Consider the following 24138-nt stretch of genomic DNA (forward strand, 5'->3'; position numbering starts at 1 on the left):
TTTATGTAGGCAGCTAATCCTTGATGGTCAATGGGATGAAGTTCTTCAGTTCATTCAGCCTCTAGAATGTATGGAAAAATTTGACAAAAAAAGGTAAGATTTCTTCTAAAGTTTTTAATGTCTTATCATTGGTTAGAAGCTTAGCAAAACAAAACAATAAACACAAATTTAAAAACAAGACTGTTAATTTTCCTAGAAAATAGTATACTCAATCCAGTTGAGTTGGAGCATTTCTAGCGGACAAGTTGAATGTACTTCGATTGGTTGAAAATCTTATATATAAACCTACCTTTTTCGACAGTGTCTATACAAAAAGCCACAAGGACCATATCTACAACAGTTGTTTCTTCATAATAGTATGAAGATTTTTTTTTAATAGTGTGAAGATTTAAAGATGTCATTCCATTTTCTCCTGGCCTCCATTATTTCTGATGAACACTTAGCTGTATTTGTATCCTGATACTCTTTGTTTCTTTTTTTCTTTTTCTTTCTTTTTTTTTTGGTTGCCTTCAAGATTTTTCTTGTTTTTTTTTTGAGGTGTATTTAACATATAAATAACATTATATTAGTTTCAGGTGTACAATACAGTGATTGGATTTGTATATATTGTGAAATGATCATCACAGTAGGTCTAGTTAACATTCATCCCCAGTCATATTTACAAAAACTTTTCTTTCTTGTGAGGAAGATTTTTAATGTCTCTCTTAGCAACTTTAAGATGTACAATACAGTATTATTAAAACCATAGTCACCATCCTGTACATTACATCCCCATGACTTACTTTAAAACTGGAAGTTTGTACCTTTGGACCCACTTCACCTGTCCACCCTTCCAACTCCTGACTCTGGCAACAAGATTTTATCATTGGCTTTCAGCAGTTTGATTATGATGTGCTCAAGTATGGTTTCTTTGTATTTTTCCTGCTTAGGGTTTGTTGAACTTTTTGAATCTGTAAGTCTGTATTTTTCATCAAATTTGGCAAGCTTTTGGCCATTACTTCAAATATTTTTTCTGCCCTTTTCTCTTTTCTTCCTGGGACTCTACACGGTATTAGATGATTAATATTGTCCCACAGGACTGAGGTTCTGTTCCTTTTTTTAAAACTTTTTTTTTTCTGTATATTCTTCAGTCTGGACTATTTCTACTGATTTACCTTTAGCATTCACTGATGCCTTTTTTTGCTATTAGCATTCTGCTCATAAGCAATGCATTTTTCATTTCAGATAATTGTACTTTTCAGTTTCAGAATTTCCTTTTCTTTATCATTTTTCTGCTGAGATATTTCCATCTGTTTACTCATTGTGACTATGTTTCCCTTTAAGTCCTTGAACATATTTATAGTAGCTATTGTTTGCTAATAGTCTTTGTTTGCTAATTCCAACTTCTAGGTCATTTTAGGCTCAACGTCTATTGATTGCCTTTTTCTTAACTATGAGTCACTTTTATTTTTTTTTAATATATCTAGTCATTTTTAAAATGTATTCTGCACATCGTGGATTCATTGCTGAGACTCTGGATTCTGTTATCTTCCTTTGAAAAGTGTTGACTTATTCATGCAGGTAGTTAACTTGGTTATGCTCTCACTTAGTGGATGCCAGCTGAGATCTTTGTTCAGTTACTTAGGCTTCTATGTGTTGCTTTCCCTGGGCTCCTTGGAGTCTCCTTTGCATCTTCACAGTTTCAGGGACAGCCAAAGATTTGGGCTGAGTTTATATAATAGATTTTGGTGTATTTTTCCTTATGACTTCCTTCTTTTTTGGATGTCTCCCTGCTTTTCAGCTACTCTTGCAGTACCAGCTGTTTTTGCTGACTTTTCAAGAAAGTGAAACTGCAACTTTCTACTTGAGTTTTAGCTCACATTGTGTTGACTGGAAGACCTTATACCCTTGAATCTCACCCCAAAGGTTCTTTTTTTCCCCAAGGATTGACTTCCCTCTAGTTGTGCCAACTTTTTGTTGTTCTTCATTGCTTTCAAATACTTTTTTTTTTTTTTTTAATTTTACCTAGGGTTTATTATTGTTATCTGCAGAAAAGTTAGCCAGATACAAGTTATTCCATCATTAATGGAAGTACAGTCTTATATTGTTTTTGATCCTCCATTCATACCACTGGTGCTATTTGATAACTGTTTGCCTTATACATTCTTCATTCACCTGGAATAGTATTCCTTTCACCATCTCCTGCCTTTACATAGCACACACCTGATCATCTTCCAAGAGTCAGTTCTTATAAGACTTTCCTTATACTTCCCATCCCTTCTGATAGAATTGGTTTCACATTCCTTTGAGACCTTGCCAAAACAGTGTACATATTTCATACAATTTATTAGATGACTCTCTTTTTGAAGGCAAGGATTTTGTTTTATTGGACACAGTTTGCTATCATAACAGTGGTTGAAAGAATGACTGGGGTTCATTATTATTTTCTTTCAGTCCCTAGAAATAATTTTTCTTTAAGGTGCTTAAGGCATCCAACATTTTTTAATTCTTAGGCAAGTCAAGTAGACTCCTCTCCCTGGAACATCTCTGTTAAAAAGTTTTAAGGTTTAGGGACGCCTGGGTGGCTCAGTCGGTTAAGCATCCAACTCCTGATCTCAGCTCAGGTCTTGATCTCAGAGTTGTGAGTTCAAGCCTCGTGTTGGGCTCCATGCTGGAGCCTCCTTACAAAAAAAAAAAAGATTCAAAGTTTGTGGTTATTTTATGACTTTTCAGAAATGTTCATTTCTTACATTCTTTCAGCCTGCTTTTTATTAGACCACTCTCATATTCAAAGAAAAAAAAGACATATTTTGAATAAAATACAAAATAATAAAACATAATAAAACATAAAACAAAGCATTTTGAATGTAAAGGACTTTGATTTCATATTAGATAATATTTGACCTCTTCCATAAAACTTGATTTTTGTTCAGAATTAAGATTGGAAATAGAAATCCTTTGAGTATTAAATTGTATTTACTTACTACTGAAATTATTTTAATTGTGGCTTCAGTGTGATAAGCTTTTAAGAATTTTTTGAAAGCAAAGGTAGTTATAGTAACTTTAAGTGCATTTGATTTATGAGACATTGGAAAATTAATTTTTTAAAAATATTATTTTAGGAGCACCTGGGTGGCTCAGTTGGTTAAGCATCTTCCTTCGGCTCAGGTCACGAGCCCAGAGTCCTGGGATCGAGCCCTGTGTCGGGCTCCCTGCTCAGTGGGAAGCCTGCTTCTCCCTCTCCTTTTCCTGCTCCCCCTGCTTTTGCTCTCTCGCTCTCTCTGTCAAATAAATAAGTAAAACCTTTAAAAATATATATAATTTTAAAGGAATAATTAGTCCTTTTGAACATATGTAGCCTCTGTTGCTCTGGGGACTTGGGTTTCATTTCCAATCTTTGACATTGCTGTAACTCAGCTTTTTAATTTTAATGTTTCATATTTTATTTTTCACAGGTTTCGTTATATTATCCTGAAGCAGAAGTTTTTAGAAGCTTTGTGTGTTAACAATGCAATGTCAGCAGAAGATGAGCCCCAGCATGTAAGATTTTTATTCCTGAAGGTTTGCGCCATAGTCTTGTTTCAGTCATAAGTATTTTATTCACTAAAACAAAAGATTAGTATCATGAATTTTCAAAGTTTTTATGAGGTAGGATGGGGTAAGATTTACTCTTGCAGCTGTAGTACTTTCAATCTGTAATGCTTCCAAGATTTAGACAAAGATGATAAATGAATGGCTGGCTGGTTGGCGGGTGTGTGCTCTTCTCTTGTTTAAGGTGATTTAGGTTGCAATAGATGTTTGACTTAAAGATGATGCTACATTGTTCCTTTTTTCTTATTACAGAAGTGGATTATGTTTACTTTTTTTTTCTGTTTTTTTTTTTCAGTATTTACATTGATCCAGAGGTGTTTTTTTTTTCCTCCAAGTTTTTATTAAGTTTCAGTTAGTTAACATACAGTGTAATATTAGTTTCAGGTACAGAATCCAGTGATTCATCACTTACATACAATACCCAGTGCTCAGCACAACAGAGGTGGTTTTTGATAAAATCTTTATGCCTTTATGACAATTTAAATTTAATGATACGAAGGATTTTTTTTTAACATTTCTTTCTTTCTTTTTTTTTTTTTTTTTAGAAGATTTTGTTTATTTATTTGAGAGAGAGTGAGCATGAGCACAGGGAGGGGCAGAGGAAGAGCGAGAGAGAGAAGCAGACTCTTCACTGAGCTCGATTCCAGGACCCTGAGATCAGGACCTGAGCCAAAGTCAGACGCTTAACTGACTGAGCCACCCAGGTGCCCCATGAAAGGTTTTTTGGTTAGAAAGTTATTTTTAAAGTTTTAATAATAGTGTTCTTACATCCAAACCAAGGAAACTTATTAAGTGCCAGTAATTGTTCATTGAAATAAACTCAAAAGATATTACGATGAGGACTTTCATGTATAATAGAGAAATGTTTGCCAGATAATGATGTTTAAATGTGGAAAGAACTCTGGAATGTAAGTCAGAGGACCTAATTTTTATTTTGTCTTTGTCACTAACCAACTACATTACTTCAGTTAAATCTGCTACCTTTTTCCATATGTAAGATGAAGAAAGGTGGATACATAAGCTCTAAGATTCCTTACATCATTAAAAGCTTATGGTTCTCAGAAAATATTCAGTATACAAATTATTGTAATCTGTCTCTCAGCTAAGCTTCCTTTATTCTATCTTCATTCTGTTTTTGTAGTAAATGAACTGTAAATGTTCTTTTTTTTCTTTTAATTTGCTTTCTTTCTCCACACAAATTTCTCTTATGGCAAGTTTAAGAATGGCTCTTTTGCTTTTTGGGTAAGCTGGAGTGATAGCAAGCTATATAAACCATTGAATATTGGCATGCTTCAGTTTTCATTTCTAGAGAACTCAATTATTCTTGACTTTAAAAAATTATGCATTTGAGGGGCGCCTGGGTGGTTCAGTCGTTAAGCGTCTGCCCTCGGCTCTGGTTGTGATTCCGGGGTCCTGAGATCGAGCCCTGCATTGGGCTCCCTGCTCTGCGGGAAGCCTGCTTCTACTTCTCCCACTCCCCCTGCTTGTGTTCCCTCTCTCACTGTGTCTCTCTCTGTCAAATAAATAAGTAAATTCTTTAAAAAAAAAAATTATGCCTTGAGAATGATAGTCTGAAGCCTGAACTAGAACACTATTTTTATAGGAGGAGTTTAAGTCACTAATTAACCAAATTATTTAATATTTTTATTTCAGTAGTGAAAAACATTTTGATTCTTGTCTTGAAAGTTGTTATTAAATATCTTGCAAGTTATGTGAGTATTCTGTGACACTAGAGTTTATCCTTTTGCAGTTGAATAGTTTATGAAAGTTTGTAAAGTATCTTTGTATTTGAATAAAATACTCTTGTTTTTTATCTCACAGCATCTCTCTCTATAGTGATCACTTAAATTTTTCTTACAGCTGGAATTTACCATGCAAGAAGCTGTGCAATGTTTGCATGCCCTAGAAGAGTACTGTCCTTCTAAAGATGATTATAGCAAGCTCTGTTTGCTTTTGACTTTGCCTCGTCTGACCAATCATGCTGAATTTAAGGACTGGAATCCCAGCACTGCACGAGTTCACTGTTTTGAAGAGGCTTGTGTCATGGTTGCAGAATTCATCCCTGCTGATAGGAAGCTAAGTGAGGCAGGTTTTAAAGCAAGTAACAATCGTTTATTTCAGCTTGTAATGAAGGGTCTACTTTATGAATGCTGTGTAGAATTTTGTCAAAGTAAAGCAACTGGAGAAGAAATTACAGAAAGTGAAGTACTTCTTGGCATTGACCTTTTATGTGGTAATGGTTGTGATGACTTGGATCTGAGTTTATTGTCATGGCTTCAGAATCTCCCATCTTCTGTCTTCTCTTGTGCTTTTGAACAGAAAATGCTTAATATTCATGTTGACAAACTTCTGAAACCTACAAAAGCTGCATATGCTGATCTTTTGACTCCTCTTATCAGCAAACTTTCTCCCTATCCATCATCTCCAATGAGAAGGCCTCAATCAGCTGATGCCTATATGACCCGATCTCTGAATCCTGCTTTAGATGGCCTCACTTGTGGACTAACCAGTCATGATAAGAGAATCTCAGACCTTGGAAACAAAACTTCTCCAATGTCACACTCCTTTGCTAACTTCCATTATCCAGGTGTGCAAAACCTCAGTAGAAGTCTCATGCTTGAGAATACAGAATGTCACAGTATTTACGAAGAATCCCCTGAACGGTAAGTATTTGCTCATAAAAATTAGAAAATATTCACAAGTGTGACGGGCACCTGGGTGGCTCAGTCAATTGGGTGGCTGCCTTCGGCTCAGGTCATGATCCCAGGGTCCTGGGATGGAGCCCCACATTGGGCTCCCTGCTCAGCAGAGAGCCTGCTTCTCCCTTTCCCTCTGCCTGCCGCTCTGCCTACTTGTGCTCTCTCTCTGTCAAATAAATAAATTAAAAAAAATCTTAAAAAAAAAATATTCACAAGTGTGAGATTGTGTGTTTGTGTGTGTGTGTTTAATGTTCAAGTTCCTTTATTTTTAAATTTTTTTTAGAGAAGGATGGGGAGGGGCAGAGGGAAAGGGAGAGAGAGAATCCTAAGCAGGCTCCACACCCAGCACAGAGCCCAACGTGGGGCTTGATCTCACAGCCCTGAGATCATTTTCTGTTAAGTTGCTATGAGATTGCAGAGGAGGGGGTTGTGATATCTTGTTTAATGTTCCTTAAAGAGAAGGGAGCATTTTAGGATGTTAAGTGAGGGGACTTCCTAAAGCCTCGGGTGACTTCTTAAGGCATCTTATTGCTCTGATTGAAAGATAAAGATGATATCTAGTCATGAAAATGAATGAGTATAACTTAATATAGGAGCTTCCTATTATCTAAATCCTAAAGGAATAGAAAGTCTTGAGCATTGGTAGAGACCATCTTAAACTTACCCTGGACTTTCCAATCTCTTTAAAGAAAATTTTCATTGTTTGGAATGTTGAACTTCAGTTCCGGGTGAACTGCTGATATTCTTCTGAGTACACAAGATGATCAGAACTTCTTGCTCAGTATAATGAATGACATGTTTGGACTTGTACACCAGTGGGATTGTGTGGAAAAGAGACACACAAAAATCCAACTAGATCTGACTCTACATGTGCTCTTGCCTATGTAAAGAAAGTAGTAGAAATTTGAGGACTGACTGGATAAAGATGTAAAGAAGTGGAGTGTAAGTTACTAGATTACAGAATAAACAGAGGTAAAAAATGACATATCAGCAAGTGAGTAATACATGTGTTATTAGCTGAGCAGTAGCACTAACCCAGAAAACATCTGTCATGCTTGTGAAATTGGAAGACTTATGAGGCCAAGCAGTGTGGAATAATGAATAGAACATGATCTTTGGAGTCAGACTTGGGTTTGAACAAAAGCTTTGCCATTTAGTAGTTGTATGACCTCGAGACCCATCCTTAATCTCTCTGAGCCTAAATGACCTCCTCTATAAAACAGGGTATTGGGCGCCTGAGTGGCTCAGTTGGTTAAGCGACTGCCTTCGGCTCAGGTCATGATCCTGGAGTCCCTGGATCGAGTCCCGCATCGGGCTCCCTGCTCAGCGGGGGGTCTGCTTCTCCCTCTGACCCTCCCCCCTCTCATGCTCTCTCTATCTCATTCTCTCTCTCAAATAAATAAAATCTTTAAAAAAAACCAAAAAAACAAAAAAACAGGGTACTGACTTGCAAACTGAGATAAAGCTCCTAGCAGAGTGGCAAGTATGTGAATGATGCTTTGTAAATATAAATTTCTCCCTTTCTGAGTGTCATACTCCTGGTAAGGACAATATGTCAAAAGGGCTGCTAATAACATGCTATGGGAGGGCTACTGTGCTGTGGATAAAGTATAAAAATTTACTTTGGAAAGAGTTAACCTTGTTTTTAAAAAATGTTTGAGGTGTAATTTAAAAATATTGGGAAGCTTAATTAGATCAATTATGTTGAAGATGCCACATGAAGAAACCTCTTTTTGTGGTAATTCATGTTTGAAGTCAATATTTGTTTAAAAATATTTGAGTGTCTACTCTGTGCTAGCACCATGCTGCATCCTGGGTATAGTGATTGAGTTACTGTGGTGAATAAGAAGATAACACACAAAAGATTGGGCACCTGGGTGGCTCAGTTGGTTAAGCGACTGCCTTCGGCTCAGGTCATGATCCTGGAGTCCCGGGATCGAGTCCTGCATCGGGCTCCCTGCTCGGCAGGGAGTCTGCTTCTCCCTCTGACCCTCCCCCCTCTCATGTGCTCTCTCTCTCATTCTCTCTGTCAAATAAATAAATAAAATCTTTAAAAAAAATAAAAATAAAAATAAAAATCTCTTACATAGTACCCTTAAGAGAAGAAAGGAAGATTTAAAAATCTATTTTTGCACATTTGATAAACATTTAGATTAAGTATTCATTGTGTTAATTAAAATTTCTCTAACTAGAATATATTTTCCTTCACCCCTACCTCTTCCTGTTTGTTTTTTGCACCTTTCTGGAAGAAGTGATACACCCGTTGAGGCACAGCAGCCTATAAGCAGTGAAATCCTGGGCCAGAGTTCAGTTTCAGAAAAAGAGCCTGCAAATGGAACACAGAATCCAGGACCAGCTAAGCAAGAAAAAAATGAGGTAATATTTAATATACCTAGTGTCTTTTAGAATTATTGTCTGTGGAAGAAATAAAAGTATTTGCTTGGATAGAATGTAAAAGGAATTTTCCAATATTTGGAAGTAGGTGAGAGAATATCTAGACTTTCTTATTATTTTCTCCCTTTTTCCTTAAGGATATATGGTATTTTTAGTTGTCATGTATTTTGGAACATTTTTAACAGGAGAATTTATTAATAATCTAAAATACCACAGTTTACATTAATCTTACATATTTCAGGACTCAAGTAATTAAACTCACATTAAATGTGGATAGCTTGTATTTTTAAGACGTATCTTACTAATTAGATTTAATGAACAGGAAATTATGACATTTATAATATAAAATACTTTTATCCAAGTTTTTAGAATTCCAAATTATTTTTCTGTGGTGATTTGGAAAAGAAATTGTATTATAAAGGAGAGTATAAGTTTTCTTATATTGTATGCCACTTAGAAGAGGTGAAGAGGTAGTTTTAATAAGTTCAGTAAACTTTTTTGTCTTCAACTAAATATTAAGAATGAAGTAGAGGGGCGCCTGGGTGGCTCAGTTGGTTAAGCGACTGCTTTCGGCTCAGGTCATGATCCTGGAGTCCCTGGATCGAGTCCCACATCTGGCTCTCTGCTCGGCAGGGAGCCTGCTTCTTCCTCTGACCCTCCCCGCTCTCATGTGCTCTCTCTCTCTCATTCTGTCTCAAATAAATAAATAAAATCTTAAAAAAAAAAAAAGAATGAAGTAGAAAAATTACTTTTTTTTTTTTTTTAAGATTTTATTTATTTATTTGACAGAGAGAGACACAGCGAGAGAGGGAACACAAGCAGGGGGAGTGGGAGAGGGAGAAGCAGGCTTCCCGCTGAGCAGGGAGCCTGATGTGGGACTCGATCCAGGGACTCCAGGACCATGACCTGAGCCGAAGGCAGATGCTTAACGACTGAGCCACCCAGGCACCCCGAAAAATTACTATTAAAAATACATATGAATATGCACCAAACAGCAGAACCCCAAAATCTATGAAGCAAACATTGGCAGAGTTGAAGGGAGATATAATAGTTGGAGACTTCAATACCCCACTTAATGGGTAGAACATCTAAACAGAAGGTCAATAAGCATACACAGTACTTGAACAATACTATAAACCAACTAGACCCAACAGACATCTATACAGCAACAATATTATTGCTTTGGAGGATGCACCTTTTTTTCACCCAGAGGTGCCTGTATCAGTCTTTATACAGGAAGTTGTTTTCTTAGACACCTCAGGTCTGTGTTAGTATTCCAAGTGTTGGTAAGTTTATGAATATGTGAATACTAACAATATGTGAATGCAAATATATAAAGTGATACAAGAAAAAAAGAACAGTCTAACACTAGCAGAATACACATTCTTCTCAAGTGCACATGTAACATTCTTCAGGATAGAGTGTATGTTAGGACCCAAAACAAATAATAAATTTTAAAAGATTGAAATCATATGAAATATCTTCTCTGACTACAATGGAATGAAGCTAGAAATTAATAACAGGGAAAATTGGAAAATTCACAAATTTGTAAAAATTGATGCACTCTTAACTGATGGGTCAAAGAAATCAAAAGGGAAATTAGAAAATACCTAGAGACTAGAGACTAATAAAAATGAACACAACATACCAAAGCATGCAACATTCCAAACTTAAAAGATACAGCAAAAGCAGTGCTCAGGGGAAATGTATAGCTGTAAATGACTACATTAAAAAAGAAGAAAGATCTCAAATCAATAACCTAACTTTATACCTTGAGGAACTGGAACAAGAAGAACAAATTATATCAGAAGGAAGAACGTAATAAAGATTAGAGGGGAGAAAAATAAAATACAGAAGAGGAAAACAGTAGAGAAAATCAGTAAAACCAAAAGTTGGTTCTTTGAAAAGATCAGCAAAATTGACAAGTGCTTAGTTAGACCAAGAAAAAAGAGAGAGAGAGGCACACACAAATAAGTAAAATCAGAAATGGATAATACATTTTTTTGTATTATATGTATTGTAATACATATTATTTACAATAATAAAATGGATTATAAGAGAATACTATGACCAATTGTAAGCCAACAAATTAGATAGCCATGTTGAAATGGACAAATTCCTAGAAATCACAAATTACCTAAATGACTCAAGAAGGGTGCCTGGGTGGCTGAGGTGGTTAAGCCTCTGCCTTCAGCTCAGGTCATGATCCCAGGGTCCTGGAATCAAGTCCCACATCGGGCTCCCTGCTCAGTGGAGAGTCTGCTTCTCCCTCTCCCTCTGCACCTCCCCCTGCTCATGCGCTCTCTCTCTGTATCTCTCTGTCTCAAATGAATTAAAAAAAAAAAAAAATCTTAAAAAAAAAGACTCAAAAAGAAATAGAAAATTTCAACAGACCTATACTGAATCAGTAATCAAAAAGCTTCCAGCAAAGAAAAATCTAGGATCAGATAGCTTTTTTTAAAAGATTTTATTTATTTATTTGAGAGAGAGAGAATGAGAGACAGAGAGCATGAGAGGGAGGAGGGTCGGAGGGAGGAGCAGACTCCCCGCCGAGCAGGGAGCCCGATGCGGGACTTGATCCCGGGACTCCAGGATCATGACCTGAGCCGAAGGCAGTCGCTTAACCAACTGAGCCACCCAGGCGCCCTAGGATCAGATAGCTTTATGGGTGAGTTCTACCAAACATTGAGGAAGGGTTAATATCAGTCCTTCTCAAAATCTTCCAAAAGTGTGTAAGAGGAAGGAATACTTCCTAACTCATTCTGAGGCCAGCATTACCCTAATATCAAGTCTAGATGTAGACATTACATGAAAAGAAAACTACAGACCAGGGCACCTGGGTGGCTCAATCAGTTGAGCATCCAACTCTTGATTTCAGCTCAGGTCATGATCTTAGGGTTGTAGGATCAAGCCCCATGTTGGGCTGTGCACTCTGCATGGAGTCTGCTTGAGATTCTCTTTCTCCTTCTGCTCCTCCCCCCATGTGCATGCTCTCTCTCTCTCTTTCTCAAAATAAAATCTTTTTTTTTTTTTTAAAGATTTTATTTATTTATTAGAGAGAGTGAGAGAGAGGAAGAGCACAAGAGGGGGGGAGCGGGATCAGAGGGAGAAGCAGACTCCCCGCTGAGCAGGGAGCCCGATGTGGGACTCGATCCAGGGACTCCAGGACCATGACCTGAGCCGAAGGCAGTCGCTTAACCAACTGAGCCACCCAGGCGCCCCTCTCAAAATAAAATCTTAAAGAAAATCTACAGACCAATATTTTTCATAAATAGAAGCAAAAATCCTTTAACAAAATACTAGCAAACCAAATTCATCAGCATATTAAAAGGATTATGTACCCTGACCAAGTGGATTTATCCCAGAATGCAAGGTTGGTCCAACATTTAAAAAAAAATCAGTGTAATATTATCACATTAATAGAATGAAGAACAGAAAAACATCTGGCCATCTCAGTTGATGCAGAAAAGGCATTTGACAAAATCAAACACTCTTTCATGATAAAAGCTCTCAGAAAACTAAGAAAATGGAATTTCCTCAGCACAGTAAAGTTCATTTATGAAAACCCCAAGCTAATGTCATACTCAGTGGTGAAAAACTAAAAGCTTTCCCCCTAAAATCGGGAACAAAGACAAGGATGCCTGTTTTTACCACTGCTCTTCAACATTTACTGGAAGTTCTAGCTAGGGTGATTAGACAGAAAAAAGAAATAAAAGCCATCCAGATTGGAAAGGAAGTAAAGCTAATCTTTATTTATAGATGACATAGTTCTATTTATAGAAAATCCCAAGGAATTCATAAGAAAGCTACTAGAGTTTACAAACAAGTTCAGCAAAGTTGCAGGGTACAAGAACAACACATAAAAGTCAGTTGTGGGCGGGCGCCTGGGTGGCTCATTTGGTTAAGCGACTGCTTTCGGCTCAGGTCATGATCCTGGAGTCCCTGGATCGATCGGGCTCCCTGCTCGGCAGGGAGCCTGCTTCTCCCTCTGACCCTCCCCCCTCTCATGTGCTCTCTCTCTCTCATTCTCTCTGTCTCAAATAAATAAATAAAATCTTAAAAAAAAAAAAAAGTCAGTTGTGGACTTCTACACTACCAGCATTGAACAATCTGAACAGGAAATTAAGAAAACAATTCCATTTGGGGCGCCTGGGTAGCTCAGTCGTTAAGCGCCTGCCTTCAGCTCAGATCATGATCCCAGGGTCCTGGGATTGAGCCCCGCATTGGGCTCCCTGCTCAGCGGGAAGCCTGCTTCTCCCTCTCCCACTCTCCCTGCTTGTGTTCCCTCTCTCGCTGTGTCTCTCTCTGTCAAATAAATAAATAAAATCTTAAAAAAAAAAAAAGTGGAAAATAATGTGTTGGTGGAGAAGTGGAAAATTTGAACCCTCATACGTTGTTGATTTGAATGTAAAATGGTGCACTTTGGATTGGTGGTACCTTAAATATAGAATTAAATATAGCTAAAACATAGCTTAAATATAGCTGAATATTGAATTACCATACACCCCAGCAATTCCACTCTAATCCACTCTAAAGCATTGAAAGCAGGACTCAAACAGATATCTTTACATCCATGTTCATAGCAGCATTATTCATAGTAGTCAAAATGTAGATATAACCCAAGTGTCCATCCACAGATTAATGGATAAATCAAAGTGACATATCCATTCAATGGAATATTATTCAACCACAAAAAGGAATGAAATGCTGACATATGCTACAACATGGATGAACTTTGAAGACATCATGCTAAGTGAAATAAGCCAGACAGAAAAGGACAAATACTATATAATTCCACTTATATCAAATATCTGAAATTGGCAAAATCATAAAGTAGAATAGAGGTTACCAGGAACTTGGTGGAGGAAGAAATGGGAAATTATTGCTTAATGGTTACAGAGTTTCTCTGTAGGTTGATGAATTTTGGAAATAGATAGTGATGATTATTGCACAATGTTGTGAGTATAATTAATGCCACTGAATTGTACACATAAAAATGGTTAAAATGATGAATTTTCTATTTTACCAACAATAAAAAATTTAAAAGGATATATAGATAATTTTGTCTCAGAGTTATTGCTGTAAGTTATGAAGTAGAGGAGGATTGTTACTACTTCCTGGAAAAGGGGAGACAGTTTTAGCTTTAGTTAGCTGTATAAGACTCTTCATTAAGCTTATTATCAGTGTGGGCCAATTTTAGAGATGATTGACTTGTTCCAGGGTAACCCCAGTTCACATGATCCATGTAATATGACCGGACTCCAGGTTGGCAGGGGAGTCTTTCTTTGCCAATATTGGAATTTACTAAATACCTAAGTCCTGCAAGTTTGGGTGCTATATAGTTCTTTTAGAAGAACAAAGTAGAAATGTTGAGATTAAGTTTACTATCCATTTTATTCCACTTTCTTGTGAAAGGCCATTTGAAACCTGAATTGAAGTATTGTTTTTGAGGGAAATTTTTAAAGTTTCTCTCTAGAGTAACCTATTAAACCATTTACATGCTCAAATTAAGGGTTGGACAAAGTATTGTGTTTATTAAATACTAATGTAGTCTTTCAGTATTTTTTTCAAGCAGTACAGATCTGATTCCATGACCCCTTGTGACTGCTTTAATTTGTATTTTTATTTGGGTTTGTCAAAGATCCAGGATGACCATTCATTTTGGTCAGTCTCTTGTTTAGAATAAAGCAAATTAACTCATCTACTTGACTATAAAAACTCATGGATACTATATTATTTTTCAAAGAGCAATGTATTAAGTGTTTTCTAATTGTTAAGTATAGCTGCTTGTATATTTCATCCAGTGTTTATAGAAGTTACTGTTGGGTAGGGACATATATTTAATCATAGTCTGCTCAAATATATTACTTTCTCTAATATTTTTAAGCTTCGAGATTCAACAGAACAATTTCAAGAATATTATAGGCAAAGATTACGCTATCAACAGCATTTAGAACAGAAGGAGCAACAACGACAGATATACCAACAAATGCTGCTTGAGGGAGGTGTCAATCAGGAAGATGGTCCTGATCAGCAGCAAAATCTTACCGAACAATTCCTTAATAGGTATGTCTTTCAGTCACTTTTTAAAATATAAAGTATTAAGGAGGGCATGTATTGCATGGAGCACTGGGTGTTATACGCAAACAATGAATCGGGAACACTGCAAAAACTAATGATGTATGGTGACTAACATAACATAATAAAAAAATTATTTCAAAGCTATTGAAAGCATGCAGTGACTGCTACTTTCCACATATAGTTTGAAATTTTAGAGCGTTTTACGTGTTTCAAGTAATGGGGAGTTACGGAATATCTTCCTTCCACAGCATTCTGAGTGTTCATCTAATTTTGTTCTTCTTCCCTTTAAACCTTTTTTCACTTCTAAGCAATGAGAGCAGAAGTGTGGTGGTTCAGCTCACAGCTGGAAGCAGATAGCCAGGTGGATCCAGCTATCCCAGGGTTGCTGAGATCCTAGGGGTCCTAGTTACTTAGCTTCTTTTTGCTTGTTTCTTCATCTACTTCACAGAATATCCATGAAGATTAAATGAGTTAATATATAAAAAATTACTTAGAATAATTCCTGGCATACAGGAAATGTACCATAAATGTAGATTATTATTGTAATTATGATTAGGCAATGTAGTAGTGACTGTCAGTTCTTTACTTGATTCAGTAATACTAGAAGTAATCTGCTTGATACTCTGAGGGTTGTGCAAGCCAGCCTGAAATTGATTCTGACTTCAAACTTTCACACAAGGAATGGTTATAGTGGTAATCTAAAGAGTCTAAATACGTTTCTGAACATTGCATTTGAGGATCATTTTCTTACCACCTCTGATAAGTCAGTGGCTTATCAGAATTATCCTATTTTGATGAACTGCCATTTCTGGTTCTTAGATGTCTTCTTCATATCCATAAAGGCCATGGTTGCAGTTGGATTTCCTCACCATTTATTTTTCAGTGCAAGCAGATTAGCATTAAATCAGAAGATAAAGTGGCAAGGTTCTGTGATCATAATAGTGGTAAGGGATGTACTTCCTCAGAAAAAAAAGTTAAACTGTTCAAGATGGTTTGTCCTTCCTTTAAAGACAATTATAAATAAAATTCAAATTATTTCTTGTTATTTAGCTTTTGTAAATTTCATATAAATTCTCTGTTCTTGTCTCTTATCTGTTTTTTTCTAACCCTTTAATACTTTTATTCAACCCTTTTTTCCTAGGCCCTTAGTTTTATATATCTGAGCCAGTACCAGGACTATTTTTTTTTTTTTAAGATTTTTATTATTTACTTGACAGAAAGAGACACAGCGAGAGAGGGAACACAGCAGGGGGACTGGGAGAGGGAGAAGCAGGCTTCCCGCGGAGCAGGGAGCCCAATGCGGGGCTCGATCCCAGGACCCTGGGATCATGACCTGAGCCGAAGGCAGACGCTTAACTGACTGTGCCACTCAGGTGCTCCCTCTTCTGTATATTAAGAATGTGATTAAGTTTTCATTTTAATGTAATTGCATTGTTTTATTTTATAGGTCCATTCAAAAGCTTGGTGAATTAAACATTGGAATGGATAGCCTTGGTAATGAGGTGTCAGTGCTCAGTCAGCAATGTAACGGGAGCAAAAGCAATGGATCTAATAATTCTTCTCTAACTAGTTTTGCTACACCACCCCAAGACTCTAGTCAGAGATTAACACCTGATGCTTCAAATATTCACACAAGCACCCCGCGTAATCCTGGATCAACAAATCACATACCTTTTCTTGAGGAATCACCTTCTTGTGGAAACCAAATGTAAGTACTTTAATTTGTAAAACCTGGAAATAATAACGTCCTATTAATGATTGGAAACCTAGAAAGTTGAACTTCTCTTTGGAGCCTTACAAATAAAAGTTTTTGGAGCTCATTACACACCAAATCTTTTTCTAATCTGTCTTTATCCGTATTCTCTTCTATTAACTTCTAAATTTCTTAGGAGTCTTTGTTCTCCTATTTTTATTTTTGCTTTCTCACTAAGACAATTCTATTTTTTTATAAGTCATTTTACTCCGAGATCTTACAGTTTTATCTTCTCCCTGATTTTCTTTCTTCTTGTCATTGATACCTTTCAACCAATAATATTTTAATTCACAGACTTTGAGGGCAGAAGATGTTTAAAACATGTTGGGATGGTTGCAGCAAAACCATCTTGGCAGCTCTGACAGTTACCGCAATTAAAGACATCTTGCATATTTATGTTTTCACTAATCAGGGAAGATTTTTTATCTTGCTATCCTTAGTAAACAAGTGTTAATTTATGCAGTAGGAATAGTTAAGGAGTATGTTCTTCATCTATTCTTTTTTTTTTTCAGTTTTTAATCACCCAGTGCTCATCCTCACAAGTGCACTCTTTAATCCCCATCACGTGTTTCACCTTTTCCCTTGCTACCCACCTCCTCTCTGGTAACCATTAGTTCCCTATAGGTAAGAGTCTGTTTCTTGGTTTGTCTCTTTTTTCCCCTTTGCTCATTTGTTTTGTTTCTTAAATTCCACATATGAGTTTCTTCATCTCTTTTTTTTTTTTTTTTTTAAGATTTATTCATTTATCAGAGCACAAGCAGGGAAGCAGCAGGCAGAGGGAGAAGCAGGCTTCCCGCTGAGCAGGGAGCCCAATGTGGGGCTCGATCCCAGGACCCTGGGACCATGACCTGAGCCGAAGGCAGACGCTAAACCGACTAAGCCACTGAGGTGTCCCTTCTTCATCTATTCTTAACATCAAACACCTTTGAGAGTGTATAATTTGGCCTTCGGATGCTTACAGAAATTAGATTGGCCTTATAAATTTTGTATCAAAAATTCTGGTTTTATATTTAAGAACAAGTTTATCTAATATTTACTTCCTTATTACAGTTTCTGTAACTGTATTTTTGCACTCCGCAAACTAGAACTCAAATTTAAAAAATTTATTTTTATTTTTATTTATTTATTTTTTAAAGATTTTATTTATTTGACAATGAGAGAGAGAGACAGAGAGCAAGCACAAGTAGGGGGAACGGCAGGCAGGGGAGAAGCAGGCTCCCCGCTGAGCAAGGCCCCCGATGTGGGGCTCGATTTCAGGACCCTGGGATCATGACCCGAGCTGAAGGCAGCCGCTTAACCAACTGAGCCACACAGGCGCCCCTGATTTTTTTTTTTTTAAATTAAAGTAACATACATACATGTTTTAAAAAGACAACACTTTGAGGCTATCTTATCCATCTTTGTCTATGATTTCTATTTCTGGTAGGCTGCCATTTTCAACCCAGCTAGCTGTTTCTTGTGCTACATATCTCCACATTCCTGAATAATGTGCTTCTGTTACTATTTTTATTATCTGTTGCTTCCCTGCCAGTTAGATTTAGCTACCATACTCCTCACCCACAATACATTCACTTTGTCTACTCTTTCTTTCCAGTATGTCAGTTGGGTGGCTCAGTCATTAAGCATCTGCCTTCGGCTCAGATCATGATCTCAGGGTCCTGGGATTGAGCCGCACATCAGGCTTCCTGCTCCGCAGGAAGCCTGCTTCTCCCTCCCACTCCTCCTGCTTGTGTTCCCTCTTGCTGTGTCTCTCTCTGCCAAATAAATAAATAAAAATCTTTAAAAATAAAATAAATCAGTAATCAGTGTTAACATTACCATGACCATGTAAATGTTATTTACATCTGAGTCATGTAATATAATATGATTATGTTTCCTTTTCATACAACTTTTCTTTTTCTTTTTTTTTTTTTAAAGATTTTATTTATTTATGTATTAGAGAGCGAGAGAGAGAGAAACAGCATGAGAGGGGAGAAGGTCAGAGGGAGAAGCAGGCTCGCCGCTGAGCTGGGAGCCCGATGCGGGACTCGATCCCAGGACTCCAGGATCATGACCTGAGCCGAAGGCAGTCGCTTAACCAACTGAGCCACCCAGGCGCCCCACAACTTTTATTTTTCATGGAGACATTAATTGCCTCATTTTTTGTGTCTTTGTATGTGTGCACGTACTTAATTTTCTTAGTACCTCTCACTAAACTCTCTGTTGATCGCTTGACAAAACTGTAAAATCCTAAAACTTCTCTCATTGTAGTATAAAGTATCAGGTAGTTGTCTCTTTTCCATTTATCCCCCCTGGGAGACATCCTCCAGGATCACTCTTGCTTCACTTTATATTCATTACCTCTGGGCCATCTTATTCAGGCCTGAGAGTCCTGAGACTTCCCTTCACCCTCTTCCTGGGAATTTCCTTTGCCTCTTCTCTGTATTGGATTACATGTTTTCAGGATCTCATGTAGTTTCCTAGAAATGGGCACATTAGAGGTAAAGTTTCTGAGACCTTGCATATCTAAATATTTCCCATTTTATTTGTTAGTATAGCTGAGTATAGAGGTCTAGGATGGAAATCATTCCTTGGGGTTTCAAAGGTATTGCTACATGTTTCAGTGTTCTTGTTAAGAAGTCTGACGCTGTTGTGACCTGATCCTTTGTATGAAGACTGTTGCTTTTTCCATCTGGCATTTTTTAGGACTTTCTCTTCCCTGATGTTCTAAAAATTTCATGATGATATATATCACAATAAGTCTATTTTCCTTCCATTCTTCTGGGTACTAATGGGTCCTTTTAGGCTAGAAACTTAAGTTCTGGGAAATTGCAAAAATTTTTTTTATCTAGCAATTTCTTCACCTCCATTTTCTATTGGTTATTTTCTACCATATTGTTATTTTCTAAGCTCTTATTCTCTAATTTTCCTTAAAAAAATTTTTAGGTCTCATTCTTGTTTCCTGGATTTATTATTTCCTCTTACATCTCTAAGAATTTAAATTATGTTTTTGTAGGTTTTGTTTCCTCCCTCCTTCCAAATTCCTTTTGCTGTTTTTTTTTTAAGTTTTTATTTAAATTCCAGTTAGTTAACATACAGTATAATATTAGTTTCAGTTGTACAGTTTAGTGATTCAACACTTACATGCAACACCCAGGGCTCATCATAGCAAGTGCACTTCTTAATCCCCATCATCTATTTATCTCTTCCCCCTACCCACTTCCCCTCTGGTAACCATCGGTTTGTTCTCTGTAGTTAGAGTTTGTATCTTGGTTTACCTCTCTCTTTTTTCCCTTTACTTGTTTGTTTTGTTTCTTAAATTCCACATATGAGTGAAATCATATGGTATTTGTCTTTTTCTGACTTATTTCACTTAGCATAATACTTTCTGGCTCCATCCACATCATTGCAAATGGCAAGATTTTATTCTTTATGCTGAATAATATTCCATTGTGTATACCACATTTTCTTTATCCATTCTTCAAGCACTGGACACCTGGGCTGCTTCCATAATTTGGCTATTGTAAATAATGCTGCTATAAACATATAATTTTATGTGCATGTATCCCTTTGAATTAGTGTTTTGCATTCTTTGGATAAATATCTAGTAGTGCAATTGCTGCATTGTAGGGTAGTTCTATCTTTAACTTCTTGAGGGAATCTTCATACTGTTTTCCAGAGTGGCTGCACCAGTTTGCATTCCCACCAACAGTGCAAGAGGGTTCCCCTTTCTCCACATCCTTGCCAACACCTGTTGTTTCTTGTGTTGTTGCTTTTAGCCATTCTGACAGATGTGAGGTGATATCTCATTGTAGTTTTGATTTGTTATATCACAAAGCTATAGTGATCAAAACAGCATGGTACTGACATAAAAATAGACACATAGATCAAGAGAACAGAATAGAAAACCCAGAAATGAACCCACAACTATATAGTCAATTAATCTCTGACAAAGCAGGAAAGAATAACCAATGGGAAAAGGATAGTCTCTTTAACAAATGGTGTTGGGAAAATTGGACAACAACATGCAAAAGAATGAAACTGGACCAGTTTCTTGTACCATACACAAAAATAAATTCAAAATGGATTAAAGACCTAAATGTGAGATAAGAAACCATTAAAATCCTAGAGGAGAACACAGGCAGCAAACTCTTTGGATATTTGCTGTAGCATCTTCTTACTAGATATGTCTCCTGAGGCAAGGGAAACATGTTGAAAGCAAAAATAAACCATTGGGACTTCATCAAAATGAAAAGCTTCTGTACAGTGAAGGAAACAATCAGCAAAATTAAAAAGTAACCTTTGGAATTGAAGAAGATATTTGCAAATAACATATCTGATACAGGGTTAGTATCCAAAATATATAAAGCACTTACAAAATTCAACACCCCAAAAACAATTCAATTAAAAAATGAGCAGAAGACATACATACACATATTTCCAAAGACATACAGATGGCCAACAGACACATGAAGAAATACTCAATATCACTTATCAGGGAGATACAAACCAAATTCCTTTTTCTGTTGTTTGTTTTCTTTTTAAGATTTAATTTATTAGAGAGAGAGAGCTCGTGCACAAGCAGGGGGAGGGACAGAGGAAGAAGCAGACTCCCCACTGAGTGCAGAGCCTGACTTGAGGCTTGATCCCAGGACCTTGAGATCATGACCTGATCCGAAGTCAGACACTTTACCAACTGAGCCACCCAGGCACCCCACTTTTTCTGTTTGTTTTAGTCTCTGGCTTTTATCTAGGAGGCTTTCTTCAAGTATCTGGAAATCTTTGACTATCTGTAAAGAGTGAGGCATAAAGAAAAAAAAAAAGCTGACTGGGAGGAAGGCTATGTATATGATGGATCTGTCTCCATGACAAAAAGTGATTAAGGGGAAACATTGTTTTATTGAAGACTCTTAACTGTCAGTTTCTGTTAGTCTTTTCTCTTGGGTCAGATAATTTTCCTAAAGAGCAGTCCAAGTCCTGCCTGGGTTAATATTTAAGCATAGCATCCAGGATTCTAGAACTCAGCAGGGGAAAGCTACCTGACATCTCACTATAAAATTTTTAATCTCCTTTCCACTTTCTCACTCCCTCCTTTCAACTATGCTTGGTGTCACTGAGTCCCAGAGCCTCTGAAGAAATGGCTTCAGAGAGTTACTTTGGGGTCAGTGTGGGTCATTTGCCAAAAAAATAAATATTAGAGATTGAAAGGATCAATTTAGTTTCTGTTTTATATTCAGAGTAAACTTTATTTGAATTTCTATTCATACAGCTCATCAGAACATTCAGTCATTAATCCACCTCTTGGAGATTCTTCAGGGAATCTATCAAGGTCAAGAGGGGAAGAGGTAATACTTTGGGGAAGAAATTTTCATTATTATTTTTATATATACCTGGAGATATTGCTAAGAAATTCTCAATTCATAGAACCATTTTTAGAAATAATTGTTACTGTTGATGATGTTATTTGTCTTGAGGTAGTTGAGCTTTCACTGGTTAAGTTGCCTCAGAAAATATTTGAAAGTATTCATTTTAATGGCCCAGGAGCAATCTTGGCTCATGAGTTGGGGCTGTGCACTACTCTCTGGTCCCTATGGTTAATTTGTTCAGATATTATTGGTATTTCTTTTGGGCTTCTCTTCAATGCAGCTGTTTTTGCTTTGGAACCAGACATCCTTCCCTAAACTACTATATAGCTTCATTCTATCTTATTTTCTTTAGCTCAAATTTTAACCTCATAAACAAAACCATTATTTCAGATGTTTATGGGGCCAAACAGGTAACATAAATGAATAAAATTGACTTACGTGATAAGCACATGAGAATATTTGTCCCTTGCATAAAGAAATATGCTTATCTAGTATTTCCAGTTCTTTTGGTTTTCAGGAAATTATAGGAATGTAGATTTTTATGTGAAATCTATTTTAAAAATAGAACATGTTTCTTAAAATATTTAAATACACTAAAGAAGAGCAAATAAAGTTAATTGGTGGCTCTGCCACATCTGTTTTAAAGCAACCCTTGGTAATTATCATTAGTGTGCTATAGGCCATTTAATCAGTTAGTCATTTCCCTCTCTTTTTCTCTTATCTACCATTGCTGTTCATTTGGCAGTCACATTTCTTGTGTGCAGGTTAATGGAAAATGTAGCATTTCTAATCAAATAAATTCAAATGAATAATAAAAGAATTTAATTCAATTATGTAAGACAGACATGGTATGACCTATCAGGTTTTCCCCTTATTCCCCCATGAGGATGTATTTATTGCATGAATACATAAAAGTTTGTGTAGGGAGAGACATAATCTCTTCATTGGTATAGTCACTATGGGTCCTAGAGCTGAAGTGACTTGCCTTTGTGTGTGTACTTGACATCCTTACTTCCCAAGGGCAGGATTTAGTTAGGTCTGTTGACTACACCCAGTCTAGCGGTCCCTGTTCCAGGTCCAGTCCATTGTGGTCAGGGTAGCAGGGTAGTTTCAAATGATATTAATAGCAGGAGTCATCAAAGCTTTTATATAGAATTGCTTCAGCTTGCCTTCCTCAGAAGAGGACAGATAAATTGACAGTTTAAAATAAAAATGAGGTTCAAATTAAATGTGATTAAAATCATTTTTATAATTTTAAAGGAGTATTTTACAATTTCAGTTTGAAATATTAAAGTATTCATTGCTGGAGATAATGGTAAACTATCCTCCCCCACCCCCACCCAAGTGGAAGTGGATTGAGTCATAGTCTTTTATACTTCCTACTTTTAGAAACACAAATGATATTATGTTAATTCTATTTTATTTTTTATTTTATTTTATTTTTTAAAGAATTTGACAGAGAGAGACACAGCGAGAGAGGGAACACAAGCAGGGGGAGTGGGAGAGGGAGAAGCAGGCTTCCCGCTGAGCAGGGAGCCTGATGCGGGGCTCGATCCCAGCACCCTGGGATCATGACACGAGCCGAAGGCAGACACTTAACGACAGCCACCCAGGCGCCCCGATATTATGTTAATTTTATAAAAAATATATATGTGGGCTGTTTTTTTCTTGATAGTTAAAGATAACTTTATATGAGAATGCATAGTCTTATGTTTTGTCATAGTAAGCAAAGAAAAACTTCAGTGGTTATGAGCTTTCTGAACTTAGTTCAGCAATGGGCAGCAAAAAAGGAAAAATTTGGGTTAATTTGGATTTGTCATTTAAAATAATACGTGATTATAATAGGTAGTGAACATAAAGTGATAAAGTGAATAATACTCTTCAAATGAATTTAAAATGGGCTAAAGATGAATTTTTTCAAATTCATTTTTTTCATAAGATGACTTTCATATTTATTCTTTCCACAGGATGACAAATCAAAAAAACAATTTGTTTGTATTAATACCCTAGAAGACACACAAGCTGTTAGAGCAGTGGCTTTTCATCCGGGTGGTGGTTTATATGCTGTAGGTTCAAATTCAAAAACTCTGAGAGTATGTGCCTATCCAGAAGTAATTGATCCAAGGTAAGGATAGGTGGTTTGTACTATCATTCTTGCTTTAGTTTTTAATTTAGCTATATTGGTTCCTTTTTCAGAATTGCCATTCAGTAGTGTTTAATTTTTATTTCTTTTTATTAAGCTTTAAAATTTTATTTATTTATTTATTTATTTATTTATTTATTTATTTATTTATTT

At 36.5% G+C, this 24138-nt stretch overlaps 1 protein-coding gene across 9 annotated transcripts in view; it reads left to right on the forward strand.

The window, feature by feature from the left end:
* WDR47 (WD repeat domain 47) overlaps positions 1-24138 on the forward strand; it is a 56837-nt gene that overhangs the window by 19749 nt on the left and 12950 nt on the right. For 3 of the 9 annotated variants that reach the window (XM_035017865.1, XM_035017869.1, XM_035017866.1), the window contains exons 3-10: positions 10-93; positions 3435-3540; positions 5431-6233; positions 8519-8645; positions 14551-14729; positions 16192-16452; positions 21746-21821; positions 23810-23967. In XM_035017865.1, coding sequence (XP_034873756.1) covers positions 10-93; positions 3435-3540; positions 5431-6233; positions 8519-8645; positions 14551-14729; positions 16192-16452; positions 21746-21821; positions 23810-23967 — 1794 coding nt within the window. The remainder of the gene's footprint in view (positions 1-9; positions 94-3434; positions 3541-5430; positions 6234-8518; positions 8646-14550; positions 14730-16191; positions 16453-21745; positions 21822-23809; positions 23968-24138) is intronic. The other 6 variants (XM_035017871.1, XM_035017870.1, XM_035017873.1 and 3 more) reach the window with 3 other exon arrangements.

This window comes from Mirounga leonina, unplaced genomic scaffold, assembly GCF_011800145.1.
Source record: "Mirounga leonina isolate KUSES-001 unplaced genomic scaffold, KU_Mleo_1.0 Mir_173, whole genome shotgun sequence".
In the NCBI taxonomy this organism is placed as follows: Eukaryota; Metazoa; Chordata; class Mammalia; order Carnivora; family Phocidae; genus Mirounga; species Mirounga leonina.